Raw genomic sequence first — 27,457 nt, forward strand, 5'->3', positions numbered from 1 at the left:
GTGCAAGAGGCAAAAGTTTCCGATTTTACCCCTGCCTTGTCCGACCACTTTTGTGCAAAATTTTGAGGTTCTAATGACTTGATTATGTTGTTTACATGTTATTGTGAGTGTGTACAAAATTTCATTGAAAAATAACATGATTTGGTTGGTCAAATGAATTGATTTCGAAAGTTAGCAAATCTGGAAAATGATTCCCGTATTGCCCAGGCAGTCATTTTGTATCGGCTATAACTCTTTACTCCGATGTCGAAATCAAGTGCCGTTTGCGGCATTGGAAACTAGACATTCTCAGCTTTCCATTGGTACCAAATTCACGTTCTGGTTCCACTTGAGTGAGCCACACCATTCGTTTGAAAATCACTGCCCTGTTTCGTTGCTCTCCAGGAGACAGGACAGAAATTGCTTCTTGATGCTCAAAAACGAGCTGTTTGTAGATAGAATTTGAAAATGGTTTCTTCTGAGAAAATTCCGCTTTATAAGAGAGCTTTCCAACGCCATCAACCACGTCCAATTCCAAGTTGAATTGAGTGAGTTGTGGCCAAAGTTTGAAACTGCTACAGTGATAGAATTTTCCACTTGGACAGATTTGTAACTAACAATGATTTGGGACTTGTTGTTTTGGAAAATTTGATGTCCAACACCTACCAAACTTTAGATTAGATGTTCCTTGGACTTTGTTTTACAAATAAACCAGATTTGGGTTGGTTGCTTTGGACAAAATATTTAAAAAGGAAAGAAGAGCTAGAAGACAGTTTTACCTTGGGAAATTTCCTGAACTTTGATGGTTTAGTTAACTACCTTCCCGTGTGAATTTTCAAATGAAATTTGATAGAAGAGTAATCCTCATATGGAGGTTTAATTGTACAAAATTTGGTAATATTCTAAGACCATTTTGATATGCAAATGATGTCACAAAATTCGCTCATCGAATCTGGAAAACTTTTCGTTTTCTCTTAGCCAAATGGTCAAATCTGATTTGGAGAGTTTTATTTCTAGAATTTGGATGTCAATGGTCTTTAAATTGCTCAGTGGATGTTTATGAACTCTTGGTTTCAATAATGGAGAGATTTGAAACTGATTTCATGGTACAAAAGTTTGTAAACAAAAGAAAAAGTGAGAAGGTAGTTTAGCCTTGAAACTCTTCATAAACTTTGGTTGTTTTAATGACTACCTTACCGTGTGAGTTTTCGTATGAAACTTGGTAGAAACGTTGTTCACATATGGAAGATTTAGTGTACCAAGTTTTATGTAATTCCACTGCCAACTCGGTGACCAAATGATGCTTCGAATTTAGTTTTTAAACCTGGAAAATAGCCCAACCGTCTTAACTTTTTCAGCAACTTGGAGCTACTATATCTTGGTGCTCGAAACTCCGTTTCTCATTCCGCTTGTTTTGTTATACTCATGGATTGCAACACTACTTGATTTCCAAATTTCAAAGGTTAGTTCAAAACAAGTGAATTTTGCCGAATTTCCAAAATTGGCCAAAAACCAACCTTGAAACTGTCTTAGTATTCTACAGCAGTAACTTTGATCCAACTTTTGAATACCTTCCATTTGGGATCATGGAAAAGTGTCTTCTAGAAACTTGTAGTACTCGGAATGTAGTTTCCAATGGTATCAAGCGTTCCAATTTTGGACCTACGTAGTGCAAGATACGATTTTTTCTAAAATTGACACCCAAAGCTGAAATTTGGCAATTTCTTAGAAAATGAGATTTTGGAAACTTGCCTTCTTTTCTCGATACCGATTGAACATTTTGAACTCGATTTCATGAAAAATGTTAGTCTCTCTCTTTAGACTTTCAAACTCTACTCTTGAGCCTCGATTATTAATAATTAAGGCCCAATTTATGAATTCCCCTTAGATTGTACAACCTTCTTTGATAAGTAGGAGTTCTAAGTGATAGTGCATAATAGTTAATGGTTATTTGCTCAGGCGCTCAAGGGGACCTTCAAGAGGAACTCGAAGTGGACGCCTAGACACTTGTTTGAGTATTTACTCTCTTGTTGCAATAGGTGAGTGTTCCATATAGGAATACGTAATTGGAATAAGTCTATGACATGCTTAACTCCTGGTCATTAGGTGTTAAGTGCTATATGTTAAGTATTTACCACACTCATGCATATTTGAATAGTGTATACTTGAATTACTCGACATGAAACACCTGAAGTATGTATAATTGAACTATTCGATATGAAACCCTTGAAGAGCATATTTACGTGACTACTTGAACTATTCGATATGAAATGCTTAAAGAGCATACTTATGTGATTACTTGAAATACTAGATATGAAATGTTTGGAGAGCATATTTACATGATGTGTTTAAATGATTAATTATGCTATGGAAGCATAAGTCGGTTGGAGTGAATCTCCTCGACTCTTACGTGGTGAAAGTGAAAAACGGCCAATGGCGGCCTATTGAAATGACATATGTCTACCAATTAACCGTAATTACTACCGTTAACCGTTTACCGTTTACCGTTAACCGTGTTTACTTACCGTTTTCTAATCTATTTGGTTACTTGCTTACTTGGTTATCTGCTTACGTGATCACCAACTTACTTGGTTACTTGACCACCTGATTACTTGATTATCATGAATCACATGTTATATGAAACTGTCCATCATTATTAGGCGAGTGTGTACTTTACCTCACTCGACCTACTCAAATGATGAATTTTACCTTTTGTCGAATTACTTGGTTACTTGTGCATGTTGTAAGCTCTAAGCTGAACTTGGGCCCTGCCCTTGGTTACTGACCTACTCGAGCCAGGACTGGGCTCGGTCGGGTAGGTTGGAACCCTGGGCCACCGTTTCGGTATACTCGAGTATTACCACTGGAGGGATAAGGTGATGGCCAGTCAAACCGAGGGGATCCGGAAGTCATAAGGTGCAGATGACCGACAGAGTTCCACTGGAACACCGTATCCTACAGTATATGTTTACCTTGTATCATGATGATTGTTTCGTGCTAAAATGCCAACATGAAATCCTGAGCTATGCCTGTAATAAGCTCCAATCACTCGTGAACTATACATGCCAATGTCTCATACCATGATAAATGTCTCAAATTACCTGTACAATGATTATCACCTCATGATAACATGCCATTGTGTAACCTTGAACCATGCATATGATATGCCCAACTTATTTGATTTATTTGAACTGTTAGAGTGTCTTGGAACCTCACTGGGCTGTGTAGCTCATACCACGTTGTGGATTTCTTTTACAGGGTTCGAGACCAAGGGTGCTCGTGAGTAGTACTAGATTGTTTTCTTTTGAAGACTTTAAGTTATATTATAACGGATGGCTATTGTACCATTTTCCGTTGGGTTGTATTTAAGCTTGAAAGCTACTTAGTTGTAAGTGTGAGATATTTGAAGTACCTTAATTGTGTATTGAAGTTAATTAAAGTATTTCGAGCTCTTGAATGATGGATTGTAGTGAGTCCTGGCGAGAGTTGGGCAGGCGTCCCGCGGATACCCTTTGGTTCGCCTTAGGGAGAAGTGGGGGCGCTACACCTCAGCCCCCTTGCTCCATCATTGTGTAGCTACCTAGCATATGAAGATGAAGATGACGTCCTTTAAATCCCTTGTTGCTATGGGCAAGAGATCATAAAACAATAGATGAGAAAGATGAAGTCATTGTGTGCATGGAAGCCATTACTGGGCACACGAACATCAACGGCCCTCACGTGCTTCTTGTCTGCCGACCGGGCGCACGCCCGCCATTATTCCCTTGTGTAATCTGTACATAAAATTATGTAAATTTCACTTTACTTACTATGAACAGGCCCCGTGCTTAGTTAACCAAAAAGAATTTGCAAGAGTCCTGAAATTCCATCATAAATCCATATTCATGAGTATTTAAACTTCGTAATTTTACAGAAAGCAAATCGAATGCGTATGCATATTGGTAAATGGACAAGAGGAAGCCCACTGGAGGGGGACGTTGGTCTCAAATAAAAAAAGCATGGGGTTAGTTGCAATATGACCAAATCTTTGGGGGCTGTATATAAAATAACTCCTAAAAGAGGGGTTTTTTGACGATTTCCGTCCTCCAACGTCCAAACTTTAACGTTACTCTTTCCAATTATTTATGGACAAGGGCCTTCTCCTATTCGTAGTACGTTTAATGGGATTGCATCATTTCCAATTGAAGCCCAATGCCGCATTGCCAACTGGCAAGGGAGAGGAGCATTGCAGCAGTAGTGCAGTACAAGCAATTTTGTGGATTTATATCTGTTTTCAATTTGACTGTTGTCGTGTCAACTGCCACTAGCCTTATTCAATGCCATCATAAGTACTTGAAAACATAGTACCCTGTCTGTGGCACTGTCAGTTGAACCGACGGATAGTGGCATTACTAGTTACGTTATTAATACCCCTTGTGGGGGTTTCTTTCCCACATCGGTTGGGGGGTTTGGGGTTTGGGTAGTTAAGGTCTGGGGGAAACTTCAAAAGTTGCCGGCTTTTGAAGTTCTCTCCCAGGTTAACTTTAGTTATCAAAAGTCTGAGTTTCTCAGAACAGACAAAAAAAACAGAAACCTCTTAGTGGGTGTTTGGGGGGTCGTTATCTCTTAGCAGCGGGGCACCCCTTGTGGGGGTTTCTTTCCCACATCGGTTGGGGGGGGGTTTGGGGTTTGGGTAATTAAGGTCTGGGGGAAACTTCAAAAGTTGCCGGCTTTTGAAGTTCTCTCCCAGGTTAACTTTAGTTATCAAAAGTCTGAGTTTCTCAAAACAGACAAAAAAAAGTTACGTTATTAAAATAAATTAAAAAATTATATTATTTTAATTTGAAAAAAGTTAAAAATTTGTACCAACATAATTAAAATTTAAAATTTATCTAACAATAGTTCAAAGTATGACAAAATCTGTAGATCATTCAAGAATTACGTTTTTGCGAAAGATGGATATTAAAATAATAATAATAATTTATATTAGAAAATAAATGATATATGGATAGAAATAAATGTAATTGTATATTTTATTTGATTTCAAAATGAAATACTTATAAACATTATGCATTCGATTTGATAATCTTGTACAAAGGTGCGAACATTTTTTACACCAATCAACTTTTAGTATGAAAATTAATATCGGTAGTTTAATTAATTCTATTGAATTTTGTAGAATTCGTACTACAAAAAAATGTTCAGCGAGACTTGTACTTTTTGGAAGTGAACTTGCTGAACCTTTTTAAAATATTTCATTGGAATCACTATGGTATGAGATTCGTTTTGTGATCAGTTATTTTTTTCTTTGTACTCTTGTAGATTTGAAATTAAGACGCCATTGAAATTAATGATGGAACCAATGGGGGCAAATGGAGGCCATAGCCCTCTTCCCCAAAATTTAAAATTTTTAATTTATATTATGTAAATATTTGTGTAAAATAAAGTTGGCCTTTCAAATTTTTTACAATTTTAGTTTATATTATGAGAATATATATATAAGTATATATATATGCGTGTGTGTATGAATTAACTACATTTGAATTAATTTTTGTACTTAAAAAAGTTATTTATTTTTTAATCCCTTTATAATTAAAGTTAATAATTGATATTTTTAGATGTCATGTATTTAAATAGATGCAAATTATTTCAAAATAAAATACTTACAAATATTATGCATTCGGTTTGATAATTTTATACAAAGATGTGAACATTTTTTTACATTAATCAACTTTTAGTATAAAATCAATATTGGTGGTTTAATTATTTGTTGAATTTTGTGGAGTTTATACTATAAAAAAATGTTCAGTGAGATCTGTATTTTTTTAGAAGTGAACTTGCTAAACCTTTTTAAAATATTTCAGTAGGATCACTATAGTGTAAAACTTATTTTATGATCAATTGTTTTCTATTTTGTACTCTTGCAAGTTTGGAATTAAAATGCCATTGAAATTAACGGTTGAACCAATGGGGGCACAGCTCCCCCCTCCCCCAAGTTTTAAAAAGACTCAGAGAAGACTCAGAAGAGAGTGTTGAGAAGAGAAGAAACAAACGAAAAAAAGATGATGGGGTGGTGGAAAAACAAGACTTCTGGTGCCTCTACTGCTGCCGCTATGCTTTTACTGCTCCCCCTCCCCCAAGTTTTAAAAAGACTTAGAGAAGACTCACCCAAGTTTTAAATAAGACTCAGAGAAGACTCAGAAGAGAGTGTTGAGAAGAGAAGAAACAAACGAAAAAAAGATGATGGGGTGGTGGAAAAACAAGAGAGAAGTTAGACTTCTGGTGCCTCTACTGCTGCCGCTATGCTTTTACTGGATTGCTGAAGAGATGACTAAATCAGTTCTTGTGGATGTCACAACTAATGCTCTTTGTCCTGGCCACTCCACTTGCGAAGAAGCCATCTATCTCAATGGTCTTCAGCAAACTGTAAGAGCTACTACATCTTTATGAAATTCAATTTTTCCCTCTTACCCCGCTTCTTGGACAGGTGGTGAATGATCCTGATATATGAATGTGGTGAATGATCACCCCAACCCTCCTTCTTTAATTGTGTCTTTTACATGTATATCTGTTCGTATGTGTCGATGTTTGATGCACCAGGGCAGGTGTCTATATGTACCTAAAGTGGGATTTCTCTGTTTTTGTCTTCAAGAAGATGGATAAAATAATTCGAGGGAGTCTTCCTTTATTGTAATCATGGTTTGGATTATGGTGAATAATGAATGGATTCTTCAAATTGTCTCTACCATCAGCCAATTATATGCTTCTGACGACCTTAGTTCCTGATCTTAGGCTGTTGTTGTCAATTGATGGTGCCTGCAAGTTTTCCCCCAAATATTTTGTTCCTTCATGGTTACTTCTCCATCTGGCGTGCTGCTTTTGTACTCACTATTTTATTTATCAGTTTGACGTGTTGTCCATGGCAGATAACGCAGGTTTGGAATTTCCTAATATGCAGTTACCATTTGTTAACTATTTAACTATTTTTTATTCTCATTTAATCATTTCCCTTCTTGTGGTGATAAAGTTATATAGAAAATTTTGATGATGTTGCCGAATAATCTATGTAGCATTGAGAAAGATAATAGCTACTTATTTTCATCCAGCTCAAGAATGATATTTTAACAATAATGTCACTACATGGACACTGACGATGATAGAGTGGTGGCTTTACTATTCTTCTGGATTTGTTTTTGCTAAGATTTGTAAAAATTTTTACTTTCTTGGAGGATCACATCTGGAGTATTCCTTTTCCTTTGATTGAAAGCCTTCATAAGACTTACATTAATGAGCTTTTGCACCTAGTTGGGCTGATAATAGAATTCTTGTCTGGCATTTCTGATGACTTTCTAGATGAATCGTGCCTAAGGAAGTATTCAGTCACTACGTATTCAAAATAAATTATTTCAAAGTTCATGTCAGTTGTTGTACATGTTAGAGCATGGTGAACCTGTTGGCCCAAGGTAAATGAGCCTGAGAATGATGCTTTCAGTTTAGCATATATTTGTTTTGCCGATTGAATTTCCAAAAGGCAAACTGACTGTTTAAGGGAGAGATAATCTAAGTCGCAAATTTGAGTGATAACAGGTGAACAAAAAACGAATCAAGTGCGAGGCAAATGTTTCGCTGGTAGGGACTGGAATAATATTTTCATTTTAGGATTACAAATAGAAGAAATAATTGCTGGAAAATGTGGTTCTTGGACATGGTTAATAGCTCTGTTTATTGGAAAATGTGGGAAGTTTATAGGTTGCATAGTTTGATATGCTTTACTTTCTGTGTTTTTCTTGGCCTTCTCCTTTCTTTGCTTCTATGGCATGCATTTGCTTGTGAAGCTAATTAGTATTCTCACGTATAGGTTGTTGGAATATTCAAAATGGTGGTTCTTCCGGTTTTAGGTCAACTTTCAGATGATTATGGTCGAAAGCCACTTCTCCTTATTACTGTGTCAACTACTATATTTCCATTTTGTAAGTACTTTCAAATTTTGAATTCTTGTCTTCTACCTTGCCTTTTCTTTTAAAGGAAGCTATTCAACTGAAATACAAAAATTATCCTTTCCAGTCAATCTTCCTGAAGTTGTGGACATTTTTATTCGAAAATTTTAATTTTATTCCTGAAGCTGTGATTCTTTACTTTGGCAGGTTTGCTCATCATCAGTAAGTCAAAGAGCTTTGTGTATGCTTATTACGTTCTTCGCACAATTTCTTTCATCATAAGTCAAGGAAGTATTTTCTGCATTGCTGCTGCATATGTGGTAACACCTTTACACAACACTTTTGAGTACAAATGACAAAACCATTACGAGGTGGTATAATAGTGATAAAAAGGCAATTTTCTGTTCACTTACAGGCAGATGTCATCGATGACAGCAAAAGAACTACTGGTCTATGCTGGATGATGGGACTTTTTTCTGCTTCCCATGTCCTGGGAAATGTTCTTGCACGTTTTCTTCCCGAGGATAGCATTTTTGTGGCATGTCACCATAATAATCTGAGCATTACCCTACAGTTATTGGTTTCTTAATTTTTCGGAAACTGTTTATCAGAAATTAATCTTTCCATTTCAGGTTTCAATTACCCTCTTGATCTTTTGCTCTCTTTATATGGCTCTGTTTTTGCCTGAGACTGTAACTTCAGCTCCAATAGGAGACCAACGCTTACCATTCTTGAAGAAGGCATTTAAGATTGTTGAACAGCGATATAACTCAATGAGACGTGCTGCAATTATTGTTATCAGCAGGTATTAATGTATGCTTTATTCCCAAGGCTTTAATTTTTCAGTTGAGTAGTTCATATTCAGATTTCTTTGTTCTCTAGCACCTAAAATTTCCAGGGCATCGGAATCCTTTGGTGTATGCTTTCTGAATAATTTTTACTTTCTCCTCAGCCCAGCACTGAAGTGTATTTCTCTTATTTCGTTCTTCTATGAACTGGGGATGTCTGGGATTGCTACCGTCTTATTGGTATGTTTTCTCTACTCTAACAGAGGACTTCACTAAGTTCACATTCTATAAAAATTAGGTTGTTCATTTGGTATCCTTATCAAATTTACCCTGACAAACATATCAGGAGGTTTATTTGGCTAGTTTGGATGTTACATAAATCATGGAAGGAAGCATATATAATTCTTGCTTAAACAACCATAGAATCACTGTAAGTCATAGTCTTCCTTATGCATCATGGGGATTTGGAAGGAAATCAGAGTGAGTTTGCCTCTTTTTACGACTGCTACTGTTGAGTCTGTTACCAATCCTGTGGTCTAGGTTTGGTTTGGCATTCTTCAAAGCCTCTTTAGTTTGAAAACCTTTTCCTAAGAGGCCTTCTGAACCAGGAAATCCCGGAGGTGAAGAATGATCGCATATCTGGGAAATGCTCAATCATCTCTTTCTTGTTTGGAGTAAAAATGAGATACTAAAGATATAGAATCTCTAGAAGGCAGAAGAATTTTTTGTTATAATCCTTTGTTATAGAAAATATATATTCTTGACTCTTAATATTTTTTCATAATTTGTTCAAAAATTAAGCCAGCCATTATGCTAGTAGAATTTCTTGTGTGCTATCAATTGAGGTCTATCCTGCTAACATCATTCTGAGTGTTAAGTGCACCTTGCTCCTTTATGTTTTCATTATTACTGCATTTTAGTGATGTGATTAGAGCCTAATTTAAGCTTCTGCTACATTTGCAGTATTATCTGAAGGCAGCTTTTGGTTTTGACAAAAATCAATTTTCAGAAATTCTGATGGTGGTAGGAGTAGGTTCTATCATTTCTCAGGTAGTTCATTAAGCCTGTCTTTTTTATTAGAATTCACTAACAAAAAGTGACTTTAAAAACATCATATGTCTATGCGATAGACACAAATATGAGAACTCCTAAAAATCTCGAGGCATAATTAATTTGCACAGCAAAGCACATCTTTTAGGCTTTTAAAATGCCTTATATCATCTACAATTTCTTCACTTACAATTTGCTATATGTGCTTTATGTCAAGTTGGTGGTGTTTCCTAGCATCAATCCGATAGTTGGGGAGAAAGTTATCCTGTGTGCAGCATTGCTCTCATCTGTAGCAGATGTAAGTTGCCCAGTTAATTTAACCTGGAAGCTCAAACTTTCTCTAGTTTTAATGAATGCTTATATTGTGGTATTTTTTCTCATAGAAGTACTTACCATTTTCAGGCATTGCTGTATGGCTTGGCATGGGCTGCATGGGTATGAACCCTTCCTTACATAAATGTATGTATGTAGAGTATGTCCGTGGCAGATGCATAGATTAAGACATCGAGAGCTAGCACTTCCTCATATGTATAGGTGGCAAACCAACCCACTTAACTAAATTTATCCATACCCGTCCATGAATAGATAAGTATGCGTATCTTAAATTTTTGTATATGGGTATAAATGGGTTACCCAATAATACCCATTTAATAAATGGATATTATTGGGTAACCCATCAAACCCAATTAACCCATTTAGAATTCTCTTCCTCTTCCCCCACCCATTTTTTTTTTCAAAATTTTCATTTTGTCATGATTTTAACTACTTTTGTTTCATTATTATTATTATTATTTGTTGGTTTATCTTATTATTTTATTTTCTCTTAGTTTGTTAACTTGCTCATTTTTCAGCATTACCAATTTATAATAAGTTTTAGCCTCTTTCTTATCTTTCTACTAAAATGAAAATTTAAATATATATATATATGAAAAAAATGTTAAGGGTTCAAAATTTTTGGATTGAGTTTTTATATTAACTTTTATAGTACTTAGTACAAATTTTTATATTCTTATTATTCAATTATTAAATAATATGTAATTTTGCGACATAGAGTATCAATGGAAAAAAAAATTGGTAATTAGGCTTATGATGGGTACAAAGAGCGATATAAATTGATAACTTAGTTTGCAAAAATGAATTTAAATGAGTTTATAAAAAGTTAAATAAATGGGTTATAAATGGATAAGTGGGTTACCCAATTCATTTTTTGACTTACCCATTTATACCCATCTAATTAAATATGTATAAATGGTTGACTCACTTATACTCATTACCCATTTTATCCAACCCAAACCCGCCCAAATCACCCATTTTGACACCTCTACTCATATGTAATCTCCAATTCTATGAAATTTGGTCTTCACAAGTACAACATATATACCGGATAGTATCTACTTTTGTTGTTTTACCTTTTCATCAAGTTACCACAGCAGATATCAAAACCACAATATCCTTCAGATATTGATTGATCTCAAGCCACTGTGCAATACAGGTACCGTACCTTGCTGGTTCCTTTGGAGTTGTTAATATTCTTGTGAAACCTGCTGTAAGTGCCTGTTCTTACAATGTGCTACTGTGTGCTATTATACTTCTAGGAATCATTTATGTTTGTAGTCCATTTTAACTAGCTTGGTCAATGTATAACAGACGTACGCTCTCATATCACAAGCATCGAGTTCCACTGATCAGGTTTGTAGACTTTATGCGTCCGTCTCTCTAGCCCCCACGTCTTCTTATCTTCAAAGTTCGGTTGATTTGAAAAACTGAAATGAAAACTCAAGGTTATGGAAATTTGGTAGCTGTTTAGTTGGGTAACTGGCTTCATGCTTTACTCACAGGGAAAGACGCAAGGTTTTGTTGCGGGCGTGCAGGCCATTGCAAGTCTGTTGTCACCACTAGCAATGACTCCATTGACCAGTGAGTCCAGCAACTTCGCAATATTTCACACAGACGTCAGAGGATTTTCTTGTTTTTGCTTAACAAATGATTTCATTCTCCAGATTTATTCCTGTCAAGAAATGCACCATTCAACTGCAAAGGTTTCAGCCTTGTATGTGCATCTATATCTGTGGTAAGCCCCTTGGCCTTCTTGCTTCCTTCCCCATCCCGCCATCACTCCCTGATGGATCAGAAGCCCTGAACTTACTTTTTTGCCCAGAATCTCCTCACTCCACTGCTTTCCTATTCTAAGGCTATTTCACTGATTTTTGCTTGGATGCTAAAGCGGAATCCTTCAAACCAGACCTCAGAGAATGATGAAGAAAACATTGAAGCACCACTCTTGTCATAAACTATGCTTACAGTAGCCTCTGGGGGCGACTTAGGAGTCATATCCACTTGAAAGCTGTGGCCTTCTACTTGCCCACGACTGCACAATAGCCATTACCCGATAATGTTTCGCTCCTAACTACTACTATGTACATACATTTTTTTCCTTTTTAACATAGTTTTTTTCGAGAACAAAAAACCAAGAATGAATAGAACTAGAATTGCTCCGATTGCTTTAGTGGCAAAGAGTATCGAGTATAAGCTCTAAGTACTTGATCTATATTTTGTTGATCACTGACCTCAGATTATCCCTGCTTCTTGCTTCTCATAACAAGCATTTGTTAACTTTGAACAAGCTTAAGCCCAAAAAAAATAAAGGTATGAAAACTTGAGAATCGTTAATGGGAGCTTTGAGGCGCTAGAGCTTTTTTTTTTTTTTTTTCTCCGAAACAATAAGTGATTTTATAGATTAACTTAAACTTTACAAGATCAAGCAAAGGCTTGATAAGCACTATACAACCAATGCACTATGGCACTAAGGAAACCAAAGTTCCTCGTCTTGAAGGATGCTTAACGCATAAACGCTAATCATATTACTAACATGATTATGATCTTTACTAACTAAACCAAAGGAGCACATGCGAAACAAAGACTTCAAACTATAAATATCCTCCAGCAAAGTTGTCAAGCGCATATCCTGAGTTTTGTTGTGCATAATGAGATTGAACACTTGTTTGTTATCCATCTGGACCTCAATTTTCCCCCACTCCTGCACAACAGCTTTGCTCATTAGGAGTTTGACAGCTACTAATTCATCAACGAGCTGATTTCCTGTGCCTCTCTCATGCATTGCCCAACCTCGAACATGTTCTTGGCTGTTCACAGAAACTGTAATCCCTATTCCTATTTGGGGCTTGTCCTTCATCTTTTTTATAGCTAGCCTCAGTCTCATTGAGTCTTCATTCTCTTCATGTTGCTGTAAGAATGTCTCCTGAGTTCCTGTTTCTTCTGTACTCATTTTTAATGTCTTTTTTGTAGCTTCCTTGAATTCCAGCCACTCCTCCTGAGCTTTCTGAATTGTTCTCATTGAGAGTTGCTGTTTTTCATTGAATTCTTTCTCATTTCTGCTTTTCCAGATTTGCCAAAGGATATTGGCAGTTAAGGAAAGATGTTCATTGCCCTCTCTTCTTGATTTTGCTTCTGCAACACTTGTCCACCACCTCCTGAAGCATCCTTGTTGGTTCAGAATTCCTTCCCATTGGATTGGTGCTAACCTCCACACTTTGAGGCGCTAGAGCTTGGATGAGTTAAATAAGAATTATAATAGCTTGAATTTCTTTAGTTATCTGATGTCACCTAACGTCTTCACAAGTCCATGTCAATGCTCTAGAAGATGACAAGAGCACTACCGAGCAATCAAATGTAGGCCTATAGGTAGCAAATAAATTCATTTAATATTCGTCCATAAATAAATGGGTATGAGTATCTTAAGTTTTTGTATATGAATTTAAATGCGTTACTCAATAATACTTATTTATTAGATAACCCATCAAATTCAATTAATCCATTTAGAATTATCTTCTCCCAAACCTCCTCTCTTCTCCCACCGTTTTTTTTTTTGGATTTTTCATTTTGTTATGATGTTAACTACTTTTGTTTCATTATTATTATTTTGTTGATTTTATCTTATCATTTTATTTTTTCTTAGTTTGTTAATTTACTCCATTTTCAGCATCACCAATTTATGACAAGTTTTATCCTCTTTTCCTACCTTTCCAAAATGAAATTTTCAATTTACACTTAAAAAAAAATATTAGGGAATCAAAATTTTTGGATTAAGGTTTTATGTTAGCTTTTATAGTACTTATTTCAAATTTTTATATTCTTATTGTTCAATTATTAAATAGTATGTAATTTTGCGACATAAAGTATGGATGGAAAAAAATTGGTAATTAGGCTTATTGAACATTATAAGTAAATATTTAAAACTAATAATAGGTACCAAGAGCGGTATAAATTGATAACTCCTTTGGTTGGAGAGCACGTTGTCCTCTGTGCAGCTTGCATTTCGTCTGCAGTATATGTAAGTTGGCTAGTTAAAATATTCACACCTAGTCCTGTTATAGTACTCACACCATGGATCTTTTTTCTCAGAGAGGTACTTTCTGTTTTACAGGCGTTGCTTTATGGCTTAGCATGGGCTCCATGGGTATGAATATAATTCTTTACATTCAAATTAGATTGGAAACAGTCTCTTCTGAGAAGAGATAAGAGCGAGAGAGTAAGCATTCTTCTTCCATGTTTACTCTCTATTGGTGCTAAATTAGCACTCCATACACGAAAGATCCATAATTCCATATGTTAAAGCATCTGTTGTTGTTTGTTTACAACTTTCATCACATTGCGGCAGCAGTGTATGGCTTATATTTTGAAAGTAGAATGTCCTTGAAACGTTCATCACCAGCCGTTCCAAATACAGGTACCGTACTTCACTGCTTCTTTAGGAGTTGTTAATGTCCTTGTCAAGCCTTCTGTAAGTTTCTGGACTAATAAAATGCAATGCATGCTATTATGCTTTAAAAAACTTCACGATTGTGTCTGCACTGCAGTTTGATCAGTTTTTGCCTATAACAGAGTTTTGCTCTCATATCAAAAGCGGCAAGTTCAACTGATCAGGTTTGTGAACTAACTTCTTTATACATGTATCTGTTGTTCTTATCTTCTTAACCAGAAGTTCGATTAATTAAAAACCTGGAGACTGGCTTCATGCTCTAATGACAGGGAAAGGCACAAGGATTTATTTTGGCCGTGCAGTCTATTGCAATTTTGTTGTCGCCACTAGCGATGACACCACTGACCAGTGAGTTGGCAACTTGGCAGTTTCTTTATGATTGCAAAGGATTCTTTTCTTGATTTTGCTTAATTGTAAATGATTTCATGCTCCAGATTTATTTCTGTGAAAAAACGCACCATTTGACTGCAAGGGTTTCAGCTTCGTATGTGCATCATTTGCTGTGTGCCTCTATACATTCTTGCTTTCTCACCCACCTTATGAAATTCGATGATATATCGAACAACTATGTTAATCTGGTGCTTCATTTTGTTAGGCTATTTCACTTTGTTTTGCTTCGATGCTAAAGCCAAATACTTCAAATCAACTCTCCGAGGTTGATGCAGAAAATGCTGAAGCGCCTTTCTTGTCATAGTGTGCGGTGCCAATAAACCTACGAGGCTGGATCAGGATGGCCTCCGAAATTGTGGAAACACCACTCTCGTCAAAAAATGGATGGTGCCAGCAACCATATTTAGATTGGTCAGCATGTTTTCTGAAGCTGTGGCATTTCTCTTATCCTGTATGGTAAATATGATGATTAGGCTATTGCCATGTATTCGCCAATTAGCCATTTCCCAGAAATGCATTGTTTCTTCTCCTGGCAGATACATAGTTAAATTTTGTTCTTAGTTATATACTTTACCGAACAGAAAATTTGGGTTTTCGTTGGAAAATTGCTGTATATTGCTGCCATATTTTAGACGGCAATTCTTCATCCAGATTAGAATACGTAGAAAGATGGTCACAAGTCTTTCAAGATTGCTGAAAACGTGGTTTTTGTAATTGGTAAGGCTGTTACTGAAATTTATGCCATAATAAGAAAACTTTAACTAGCCGATGAAAAGAAAAAGGAATGCTTGCATTCTAACTTTTTCACAGTACAACTTACTCGAATTTTATTGCCGACGTGAGGAGGACCGTGTCAGTGGATAATCTGTAAGAATTCGTATAAAGAATTTATAGTCTAGAGACATGTCTTGTCTTATGGTGATAATCAAAATTACATCCATCCAAACTTGGATATTACCAAGAAAAAAAAATTGGAAGCCTTATTGGCAACATTCAATCTTCATGAAATAGGCGAGTAGCAGAAATGGAGTTTGAACTCAAATTCGAAGAACGATTCGAAAACTCAGGATCGACTCGATTATGCTCGATTTTCTTGCAATTATGATCGAGATCGAGTACTTGACTCGACTAAAAAAGTAATTCTGGTAATTTATACAATTCACAAGTCTAAAAGAGTAAAATTGTAATAACTAAATATATAATTTTTAATTAATTACTTTGTACTCGGTAAGGCTCGACGAGCCATCAAATTTGAAAAATCAATACTTGAACTCGACTTGAATAATTATCAAATTAATTGCGCTCTACTGGCACTCAATTTTGACCAAGTGTAAGTCAAATTTTTGATTGAACTACTCGCAAACTGTTCACGAGTTATTCGATTCGATTACTTCCTTAATCCAATCTATCCAAAATGAGAATGAAAAGGCATGATAAACTCTTCTAACAACATTCGGGTACTACACGTTACCTAAGATGTCATTTTGTCAATCAAGTTGAAAAACCAACCGTCGGCTTCAAACGACCAGTTTATTCAAATCGTGAAAACATTAGGTTTGCATTTATTACGCCAGAGGAAAAATCTTGAGAAACTTTCATTATGTAGCTACCAACCATATGAAGATGAAGATGACGTCCTTTAAATCCCTTGTTGCTACGGGCAAGAGATCATAAGACAATAGTTGAGAGAGATGAAGTTTCACTTAGTGCATGGAAGCCATTACAGGGCACACGAACATCAACGGCCCTCACGTGCTTCTTGTCTGCCGAGCGCGCGCGCGCACGCCCGCCATTATTCCCTTGTGTAATCTGTACATAAAATTATGAAAATTTCACTTTCCCCCTTTGAGATATGTACTTACTATGAACAGGCCCCTTGCTTAGTTAACCAAAAGAATTTGCAAGAGTCCTGAAATTCCATCATAAATCCATATTCATGAGTATTTAAACTTCGTAATTTTACAGAAAGCAAATCTAATACGTATGCGTATTGGTAGATGGACAAGAGGAAGCCCGTTGGAGGGGGACGTTGGTGTCAAAAAAAAAAACACCAAATCTTTAGGGGTTGTATAGAAAATAACTCCTAAAAGAGGGGTTTTTGACGATTTCCATCCTCCGAGTCCAAACTTTAACGTGCCAGGCTAGTGCTCTGTCCAATTATTTATGGATAAGGGCCTTCTCCTATTCGTGGTACATTTAATGGGATTGCGACTTTTCCAACTGAAGCCCAATGCCTCATCGGCAACTGGCAACGGCGAGGAGCATGCAGTAGTACAAGCAATTTTGTGGATTTATATCTGTTTTCAGTCTGATTGTTGCCGTGCCAACTGCCACTTGCCTTATAAAATGCCATCACAATTCACAAGTGCTTGAAACCATAGTAGATAGTACCCTCTCTTTGGCACTGTCAGTTGAACTGATGGATACTGGCATTATTCTATGATACTGCTGCGTCCGTTCAAGGCTCTTTTGTTTGAGAAAAAGACTCAGAAGAGAGTGTTGAGAAGAGAAGAAACAAACGAAAAAAGATGATGGGGTGGTGGAAAAACAAGAGAGAAGTTAGACTTCTGGTGCACCTACTGCTGCCGCTATGCTTTCACTGGATTGCTGAAGAGATGACTAAATCAGTTCTTGTGGATGTCACAACTGATGCTCTTTGTCCTGGCCACTCCACTTGCGAAGAAGCCATCTACCTCAATGGTCTTCAGCAAACTGTAAGAGCTACTACATCTGTATGAAATTCAATTTTTCCCTCTTACCCCGCTTCTTGGACAGGTGGTGACTGATCCTGATATATGAATGTGGTGAATGATCACCCCAACCCTCCTTCTTTAATTGTGTCTTTTACATGTATATCTGTTCGTATGTGTCGATGTTTGATGCACCAGGGCAGGTGTCTATGTATCTAGAGTGGGATTTCTCTGTTTTTGTTTTCAAGAAGATGGACAAAATAATTCGAGGGAGTCTTCCTTTCTTGTAATCATGGTTTGGATTATGGTGAATAAAGAATGGGTTCTTCAAATTGTTTCTACTATCAGCCAATTATATGCTTCTGACGACCTTAGTTCCTGATCTTAGGCTGTTGTTGTCAATTGATGGTGCCTGCAAGTTTTCCCCCAAATATTTTGTTCCTTCATGGTTACTTCTCCATCTGGCGTGCTGCTTTTGTACTCACTATTTTATTTTCAGTTTGACGTGTTGTCTATGGCAGATAACGCAGGTTTGGATATTCTTAATATGCAGTTACCATTTGTTAACTATTTAACTATTTTTTATTCTCACCTTAATCATTTCCCTTCTTGTGGTGATAAAGTTATATAGAAAATTTTGATGATGTTGCCGAATAATCTATGTAGCATTGAGAAAGATAATAGCTACTTATTTTCACTGAAATGAATTTTTTATCCAGCTCGAGAATGATATTTTAATAATAATGTCACTACATGGACCCTGACAATGATAGAGTGGTGGCTTTACTATTCTTCTGGATTTGTTTTTGCTAAGATTTGTAAAAATTTGACCTTCTCGGAGGATCACATCTGGAGTATTCCTTTTCCTTTGATTGAAAGCCTTCATAAGACTGACATTAATGAGCTTTTGCACCTCGTTGGGCTGATTATAAAAGTTGTGGACGGTTTTTGGCTCCATTTCTAGAGGCTGATTTCTCCTCTCCATCCACTAAAACCTTTGTGATCCCTAGAGTTTCTTATGGTACATTATTCAAGATAGTGATAATGGAATTCTTGTCTGGCATTTTGGTTGACTTTCTAGATGAATCTTGCCTAAGGAAGTGTTCAGCCACTACGTATTCAAAACAAATGACATCAAAGTTCATATCGATTGTTGTACATGTTAGAGCATGGTGAACTTGTTGACCCAAGGTAAATGAGCCTGAGAATAATGCTTTCAGTTTAGCATATATTTGTTTTGCCGATTCAATTTCCAAAAGGCAAACTGACTGTTTAAGGGAGAGATAATCTAAGCCGCAAATTTGAGTGATAACAGGTGAACAAAAACGAATCAAGTGCGAGGCAAATGTTTTGCTGCTAGGGACTAGAATAACATTTTCATTTTAGGAGTACAAATAGAAGAAATAATTGCTGGAAGGTATTCTTTGACATGGTCAATAGTGCTGTTTATTGGAAAATGTGGGAAGTTCATAGGTTGCATTATTTTGATATGTTTACTTACTTTCTGTGTTTTTCTTGGCCTTCTCCTTTCTTTGCTTGTATGGCATGCATTTGCTTGTGAAGCTAATTAGTATTCTCACGCATAGGTTGTTGGAATATTCAAAATGGTGGTTCTTCCGGTTTTAGGCCAACTTTCAGATGATTATGGTCGAAAGCCACTTCTCCTTATTACTGTGTCAACTACTATATTTCCATTTTGTAAGTACTTTCAAATTTTGAATTCTTGTCTTCTACTTTGCCTTTTCTTTTAAAGGAAGCTATTCAACTGAAATACAAAAATTATCCTTTCCTGTCAATCTTCCTGAAGTTGTGGACATTTTTATTCGAAAATTTTAATTTTATTCCTGAAGCTGTTAATCTTTACTTTGGCAGCCTTGCTCATCATCAGTAAGTCAAAGAGCTTTGTGTATGCTTATTACGTACTTCGCACAATTTCTTTCATCATAAGTCAAGGAAGTATTTTCTGCATTGCTGCTGCATATGTGGTAACACCTTTACACAAACTTTTGAGCACAAAACCATTACGAGGTGGTATAAAAGTGATAAAAGCCAATTTTCTGTTCACTTACAGGCAGATGTCATTGATGACAACAAAAGAACTACTGGTCTATGCTGGATGATGGGACTTTTTTCTGCTTCCCATGTCCTGGGAAATGTTCTTGCACGTTTTCTTCCCGAGGATAGCATTTTTGTGGCATGTCACCATAATAATCTGAGCATTACCCTACAGTTATTGGTTTCTTAATTTTTCTGAAACTGTTTATCAGAAATTAATCTTTCCATTTCAGGTTTCAATTACCCTCTTGATCTTTTGCTCTCTTTATATGGCTCTGTTTTTGCCTGAGACTGTAACTTCAGCTCCAATAGGAGACCAACGCTTACCATTCTTGAAGAAGGCATTTAAGATTGTTGAACAGCGATATAACTCAATGAGACGTGCTGCAATTATTGTTATCAGCAGGTATTAATGTATGCTTTATTCGCAAGGCTTTAATTTTTCAGTTGAGCAGTTCATATTCAGATTTCTCTGTTCTCTAGCACCTAAAAATTCCAGGGCATCAGAATGCTTTAGTGTATGCTTTCTGAATAATTTTTACTTTCTCCTCAGCCCAGCACTGAAGTGTATTTCTCTTATTTCGTTCTTCTATGAACTGGGGATGTCTGGGATCGACAGCGTCTTACTGGTATGTTTTCTCTACTACTCTAACAGAGGACTTCACTAAGTTCACATTCTGTACAAATTAGGTTGTTCATTTGGTATCCATATCAAATTTACCCTGACAAACATATCAGGAGGTTTATTTGGATAATTTGGATGTTACATAAATCATAGAAAGTGTTGACACTGAGGGAAGCATATATAATTCTTGCTTAAGCAACCATAGAATCACTGTAAGTCATGGTCTTCCTTATGCATCATGGGGATTTGGAAGGAAATCAGAGCGAGTTTGCCTCTTTTTACGACTGCTACTGTTGAGTCTGTTACCAATCCTGTGGTCTAGGTTTGGTTTGGGATTCTTCAAAGCCTCTTTAGTTTGAAAACCTTTTCCTAAGAGGCCTTCTGAACCAGGAAATCCCGGAGGTGAGGAATGATCCCATATCTGTGAAATGCTCAATCATCTCTTTCTTGTTTGGAGTAAAAATGAGATACTAAAGATGTAGAATCCCTAGAAGGCAGAAGAATTTTTTGTTATAATCCTTTGTTATAGAAAATATATATTCTTGACTCTTAATTTGTTCAAAAATTACTTCAAGTCATTATGCTAGTAGATTTTCTTGTGTGCTATCAATTGAGGTCTATCCTGCTAACATCATTCTGAGTTTTAAGTGCACCTTGCTCCTTTATGTTTTCCTTATTAGTGCATTTTAGTGATGTGATTAGAACCTAATTTAAGCTTCTGCTACATTTGCAGTATTATCTGAAGGCAGCTTTTGGTTTTGACAAAAATCAATTTTCAGAAATTCTGATGGTGGTAGGAGTGGGTTCTATCATTTCCCAGGTAGTTCATTAAGCCTGTCTTTTTTATTAGAATTCACTAACAAAAAATGACTTTAAAAACATCATATGTTTAAGCGATAGACACAAATATGAGAACTCCTAAATATCTTGAGGCATAATTAATTTGCACAGCAAAGCACATCTTTTTGGCTTTTAAAATGCCTTGTATCATCTAGAATTTCTTCACTTACAATTTGCTATATGTGCTTTGTGTCAAGTTGCTGGTGCTTCCCAGCATCAATCCGATAGTTGGGGAGAAAGTTATCCTGTGTGCAGCATTACTCTCATCCGTAGCATATGTAAGTTGCCCGGTTAATTTAACCTGGAAGCTTGAACTTTCTCTAGTTTTAATGGATGCTTATATCATGGAATTTTTTCTCATAGCAGTACTTACCATTTTCAGGCATTGCTGTATGGCTTGGCATGGGCTGCATGGGTATGAACTCTTCCTTACCTAAATGTATGTATGTAGAGTATGTCTGTGGCACATGCATAGATTAAGAAATCAAGAGCTAGCACTTCCTCATATGTAATCTGCAATTTTATGAAATTTGGACTTCACAAGTACAACATATATACCGGATGGTATCTACTTTTGTTGTTTTACCTTTTCATCAAGTTACCACAGCAGATATCAAAACCACAATATCCTCCAGATATTGATTGATCTCAAGCCATTGTGCAATACAGGTACCGTACCTTGCTGCTTCCTTTGGAGTTGTTAATATTCTTGTGAAACCTGCTGTAAGTGCCTGTTCTTACAATATGCTACTGTGTGCTATTATACTTCTAGGGATCATTTATGTTTGTAGTCCATTTTAACTAGCTTGGTCAATGTATTACAGACGTATGCTCTCATATCAAAAGCATCGAGTTCCAGTGATCAGGTTTGTAGACTTTATATGTCTGTCTCTCTAACCCTCGTCTTCTTATCTTCAAAGTTTGGTTGATTTGAAAAACTGAAAGGAAAGCTTGAGGTTATGGGAATTTGGTAGCTGTTTAGTTGGGTAACCGGCTTCATGCTTTACTCACAGGGAAAGACGCAAGGTTTTGTTGCGGGCGTGCAGGCCATTTCAAGTCTGTTGTCACCACTAGCAATGACTCCATTGACCAGTGAGTCCAGTAACTTTCGCAATATTTCACACAGACGTCAGGATTTTCTTGTTTTTGCTTAACAAATGATTTCATTCTCCAGATTTATTCCTGTCAAGAAATGCACCATTCAACTGCAAAGGTTTCAGCCTTGTATGTGCATCTATATCTGTGGTAAGCCCCTTGGCCTTCTTCCTTCCTTCCTCCCTCATCCCGCCATCACTCCCTGATGGATCAGAAGCCCTGAACTTACATTTTAGCCCAGAATCTCCTCACTCCAATGCTTTCCTATTCTTAGGCTATTTCACTGATTTTTGCTTGGATGCTAAAGCGGAATCCTTCAAACCAGACCTCAGAGAATGATGAAGAAAACATTGAAGCACCACTCTTGTCATCATAAACTATGCTTACAGTAACCTCTGCGGACGACTTAAAGAGTCATATCCACTTAAAAGCCGTGGCCTTCTACTTGTCCACCCCGACTGTAAAACATAATTAGGTCATCATTCCATGTACAATAGCCATTACCCGATAAATGTTTCGCTCCTTTGTCCTACTATGTACATACCTATTTTTTTTCTTTTTAACATAGTTCTTTTCGAGAACCAAAAAACAAAAATGGACGGAACTAGAATTGTTCCGATTGCTTTAGTGGCAAAGAGTATCGAGTATAAGCTCTCAAGTACTTGATCTATATTTTGTTTTTCACAGACCTCAGATTATCCCTGCTTCTTGCTTCTCATAAAAAGGGGCAATTTCCCCCTAGATGCTGAGAACGCTCCAATATAGCACTTCCAAAGAAATGTTTTCCTATTTCTTTTTTCTTTTCATATTACCAATAGGAGAACAATCCAAATAAATTAACACAACGTTAACCTAATCTAAGATGGGTATTTCAGATCTGACACTATCTAACTCATAATTAATTGTGAGAGCTTTCCCTAAAAAAAAAAACACTCATATTTGTGAGAGAGACAGACATTAATAAGATTTCTTTTTCAACTAAAATTGAGTTGTTGGCAAAATTTAAGTGAACCACGTTGGTAATTAACGCCTCGAAAAGTGAAGGGTTTGTTAGCGTGTTGATTATTTGTATTACATGTATGACATAGCTCACGTAACCTTTCAAATTCCGCATTAAGATTATGCCCCGTTCAATAGCATCAAAATTGCACGTCATGGTGCCAAAAAATTTTTTTTTTCTCGATTCTAAAATGAAAATTTGATTCATATATCAACCCCAAAAACTCTACTTAATTAAGAACTAAAAATTGTCTTAAAAATTAGGGATAATTTCAAAAACCTCCATTGAGGTTTATTAATAACAATTTTACTCGACTTCCCTCAAGTTTTAGTAAGTACGCTTACCTCCCATGATATGGTAAAGTACTCACAATGCCCTCCACTTGCGAGAGAATTCACAGTTTAAGACAATAAATTTATAAAACCTAAAAAAAATCCTATTTCTCAGTCTCAAGTTTAGTTTTGCTTCTCTCTTTCCTAAATATTATACTGCTACACTTTAGTTTTATGGATATTAACAAATTGTAATTGCAAACTCAACAAAAAGGAGGAGATTATGTGTCAAACTAGAAGGAAATTAAAAGACTTGTAATGATAGAGAAATAAATAATGAAAATGATGATTGAAATAGGAAGAAAGATCAAAGAAGTGGAATTTGTTGTATTGTGTCGGCTATCAATAAATTTTTTTATTAAATGTCAATAGTTTGCATAAAGATTTGTTTAGTTGGATTAATAATTGTTGGTTGTGATTTTTGTTAGAGGTAATATTTATTCTTTACTTCTTAGATGTTCATATTTTTAAAAACATGGGAGTATTGTAATGGTGGTTTTATGCTCAATTAGCTTGTATTAAAAAGGTGTTAGGTACCAACTGGGGTTGGGCCAAGTGGTAAGCAGCTTGGTTCCGCTTAAGCAGGTCTCGGGTTCGAAACCTGGCGTATGCAGCTACCCTTGTTGGGAGACTCACCCACCACAGCCAGGTGTGCGACCCGGGTCGACCAACGGATTAGTCAGGGCAAAGCCCTGGATACCGTGGCAGGCAACCAAAAAAAAAAAAAGGTGTTAGGTATTGAGATGGATATAAAATTAGTTGTTAATGAGGAGTGCGTGTGTTTTTTTTTTCTTTGCATGATAAGTATTGATGCTGTATATATAATTTGGAATCTTTTGGGCATTTACTTTGTATTTGGAATTGAAATTTATGCTTGGATAGTTTTTAAGAATTAGGATAATTAGTTTGTGCAAAGTGTGGGAAGAAAGTGATTAAATATACTATATTTTTTTTCTAGTTTTATACAAAAGAGCAATTTAAAATTTTTGAGAGAAAATCTAGCTTGTTGGACATAAATTATCACATAAACAATAAAAGTATGTGAGGTATTTATAATTTTTAAAACCTAAGGGAAACTCTCTCTTTAATTATCTAAAACCGTAGGAGAGGTTTGTGAAATTATCCCACGCTAAAAACATTCATAATTCAATTGATTTCTCAACGTACCAACTTACTCGTTACCAAGCGTGTGACGTGATTATTGATTGCAATTACGAACTCCAAAATATGAGTTCAAATTTTAACTTTAATTGTTAAAAATAAATTAAACAAGGGAAAAGAGCCCCAATGACCCTCCAACTCTTTCCCAGATAAAGTTTTCGCCCTCCAATAATTAACAATGAAGGTTTGGCCCTCGATCTAATAAAATAGCATATGCATGGCCCTTCTGTCAAATCCAACAGTTAAAATTAACAGGAAACATATTCTCGTGAGACACGCGACCAAATATCAAGGATATTATAGTCTCAATGGTTTACCAAGCACCTCTGCCCCACCAACCCCTCTACCACTCCACTACTTGTGCCACCGCCACGGCTGCCGTTGCTCTTGCTTCTCCTCACGATAATAAGTAGCATGGCTACAGAGATGATTTCTTTGTGAGCCTGGGTTTGGCTGTAAGAACTCTAAGGGAAGACCTCCCTCTGCTCTTCGTCAAAGACCTCAATTTTAAAAAATAAAAAAATAAAAAGGCTAATTACCTGTAAGAAGTATTTAGTGTATTTAGTGGCGGCAGCACTAGCAATCCAAGGCCAGAGATCAACACACTCCTTCCCAATTGGCCCAGTGATAGCATATCCTTGATCCCCTTCATTAAGTTGGAGAGCCTACCCTTGATCCCCTTCCTCCTTGCCTACCTGAATCTGCCATCTTGGACACTGAGAAGGGCTCGCCTACGACGTAGCGATTAATAGCCGGCGCTGGCAGCGGAGGCTTAGGAGGCAATTTCCCAGATGGGCTACGCGGTGGGGAGGTTTGCTCCTCTCTCGGGGTTGGAATTGGGGAGGACCCATAAGTAAGAGATGTGTGATATGAGGAAATTGATGATTCCTCGGGTGAGTAATCCGGAGAAAAAGCTTAATTGAAACCTAACCTGTATTGTTCAGTGTGAAGAAACTTCTGAGCACCAAATATATCATAATTTTCAGTCGGGACCTCATAAAGCCGAACTCTTGGTTCAAATTTGACCCCTTTAAAGTGGTTCCTAACAGCCCTTGAATAAAGGTTACCTACTACCCCGTTCCCTCTCTAAGTTGAGAGCTTCCCTCTCTAGATTGAGAGCCTTACCTCCTCTTCAGTAGGAGTAGAAAACTTTGCGAGAAACTTAAACCCATCTCCTTCCGCCCTTTTTCCTTTGTTTACAGTAGTTCTTTACCCTTTCAAACGTCCCTCTCTCTTTGGAAAAAAAAAAAACTTCCTTCTCTTGCTAAAATTCCCTTAATCTCTCTGTTTTTAAAACACTTGTGTTTCTTACTATCTTGGCTCAGGGTCTTATGTGCATGCGTCTAACTTGAACAGATTGATTTTGTTTTCCTTTGTGCAGGTCGGTCAAGTAGCACCTCATCGAGTGAGGAGCCTGAAATACCATTTAATATCTCTTCGGAGTATGGTTGACGACCTTGTGAAAGTGTTCGACAGATTTGATTTATCCAACAAAGAAAGTTCAGGTATTACTTTGGACGGGGTAGATGAGGATATAGGCAAGGAAGAATGCAGGAAAAGCCTTTTTGGAAGAATAATGGGAGATAGAATCGCCAACTTCACAGGAGTGAAGAATTTTGTCAATCAAGTGTGGGGTTTTCCAAAGAACATGGTGGCAGTTGAATTAGGGGCAAATCTATTCCAATTCAATTTCTCCGATGCGATGGATATGGAAAAGGTTCTGGACGGAAGACCTTACACAATAGACAACCAGCTCCTCAATGTTAAGGTGTGGGAAGAAGGAATTGATCGCCGAATGGAGGCATTTCAAAATGCGCACATCTGGGTTCAATTATGGAACTTGCCAGTTCATTGGATCACAAAAGAAATAGGGATAAAGATTGGTGGTATTTTTGAAGCTGTGGAGGACATTATCATCCCTTTGGGGGGCAGCAAAGAAGGGAGACATATAAAGCTGAAAGTAGTGATTAATATATCCCTTCCCCTGCTTAGAGGAACTGTGGTCAAGTTAAATGGAATGAATATATGGGTGGACTTTAGGTACGAAAAGTGCCCAGACTTCTGCTATGGATGCGATTTAATTGGGCACAATGACAAAGCTTGCAGGCTCAAAGCAGGTACAAACAGGGGTAACCCCAAACCTCAATACGGGGCCTGGATGAGAGCTCTGGCCAAAGGAACTTCCCCAAAAAAGAGAACAGAGTACTGATCAAATTTCTCTAGGGAGCCAAAAGAATCGATGAATCTGGCTGCTCAGAGGCTTCTGTTTGAAGGAGAGTACATAGTTCAACAGACTAGGGGCTTGGGATCCAGTCGACCTGACAATGATGAACTGAAGATTGTTCGGAAAGAGCGGGAAGATGACACAGTCTTGTTAGGGAAAGAGGGGGAACAAAAGATCCAAAGTCAAAATTCAAAAACGGGCGGGACGGATAAAAGGTCTAGTATACCCGTATCTGAAAACACAAAAAAACAAGAAGAAAGCATGTGGACCCAAGGGGAAGTCAAAAGTTGCACTAACCCAAGCCCAATTAGTAGTCTAACTCTAAAAAGTCCTCAAATTAAGGAGGATGTCAAACAGGATCGTGTGGAATTAATGGAAATAACGGTTGAAAACATCATGACAGAAAAGAACATCACATCTCTCGGGTATTCCGTCGTGAAGCCAGCAGATGCAAACCAAGGAGTAAGCAACCATAATCCTGCGGTGAAGGCGATGGGAATTAAAGGCAGGAAGCAGTTTAAGGTAGCCAGGA

The 27,457-nt window shown here is 36.9% G+C and overlaps 3 protein-coding genes across 3 annotated transcripts; all 3 read left to right on the forward strand.

The window, feature by feature from the left end:
* Window positions 1–6,065: 6,065 nt before the first annotated feature.
* LOC113764103 (hippocampus abundant transcript-like protein 1) lies at window positions 6,066–12,356 on the forward strand. The gene is made up of 14 exons (XM_027308163.1): window positions 6,066–6,384; window positions 7,817–7,928; window positions 8,103–8,215; window positions 8,311–8,433; window positions 8,528–8,700; window positions 8,848–8,923; window positions 9,647–9,733; window positions 9,951–10,031; window positions 10,136–10,168; window positions 11,226–11,279; window positions 11,381–11,422; window positions 11,572–11,650; window positions 11,734–11,804; window positions 11,925–12,356. Exons 1-14 carry the CDS (start codon window positions 6,199–6,201, stop codon window positions 12,021–12,023), a joined length of 1,329 nt encoding a protein of 442 aa, XP_027163964.1. The 5' UTR covers window positions 6,066–6,198; the 3' UTR covers window positions 12,024–12,356.
* A 4,773-nt stretch (window positions 12,357–17,129) lies between these two features.
* LOC113761282 (hippocampus abundant transcript-like protein 1) lies at window positions 17,130–22,894 on the forward strand. The gene is made up of 14 exons (XM_027304195.1): window positions 17,130–17,617; window positions 19,180–19,291; window positions 19,466–19,578; window positions 19,665–19,787; window positions 19,882–20,054; window positions 20,202–20,277; window positions 21,007–21,093; window positions 21,311–21,391; window positions 21,496–21,528; window positions 21,783–21,836; window positions 21,938–21,979; window positions 22,127–22,205; window positions 22,288–22,358; window positions 22,483–22,894. Exons 1-14 carry the CDS (start codon window positions 17,432–17,434, stop codon window positions 22,582–22,584), a joined length of 1,332 nt encoding a protein of 443 aa, XP_027159996.1. The 5' UTR covers window positions 17,130–17,431; the 3' UTR covers window positions 22,585–22,894.
* Window positions 22,895–26,145: 3,251 nt separating this feature from the next.
* LOC113755897 lies at window positions 26,146–26,910 on the forward strand. Its single transcript, XM_027299764.1, has one exon. It carries the CDS (start codon window positions 26,146–26,148, stop codon window positions 26,908–26,910), a length of 765 nt encoding a protein of 254 aa, XP_027155565.1.
* The last annotated feature ends 547 nt before the right edge of the window (window positions 26,911–27,457 follow it).

This window comes from Coffea eugenioides, chromosome 2, assembly GCF_003713205.1.
Source record: "Coffea eugenioides isolate CCC68of chromosome 2, Ceug_1.0, whole genome shotgun sequence".
In the NCBI taxonomy this organism is placed as follows: Eukaryota; Viridiplantae; Streptophyta; class Magnoliopsida; order Gentianales; family Rubiaceae; genus Coffea; species Coffea eugenioides.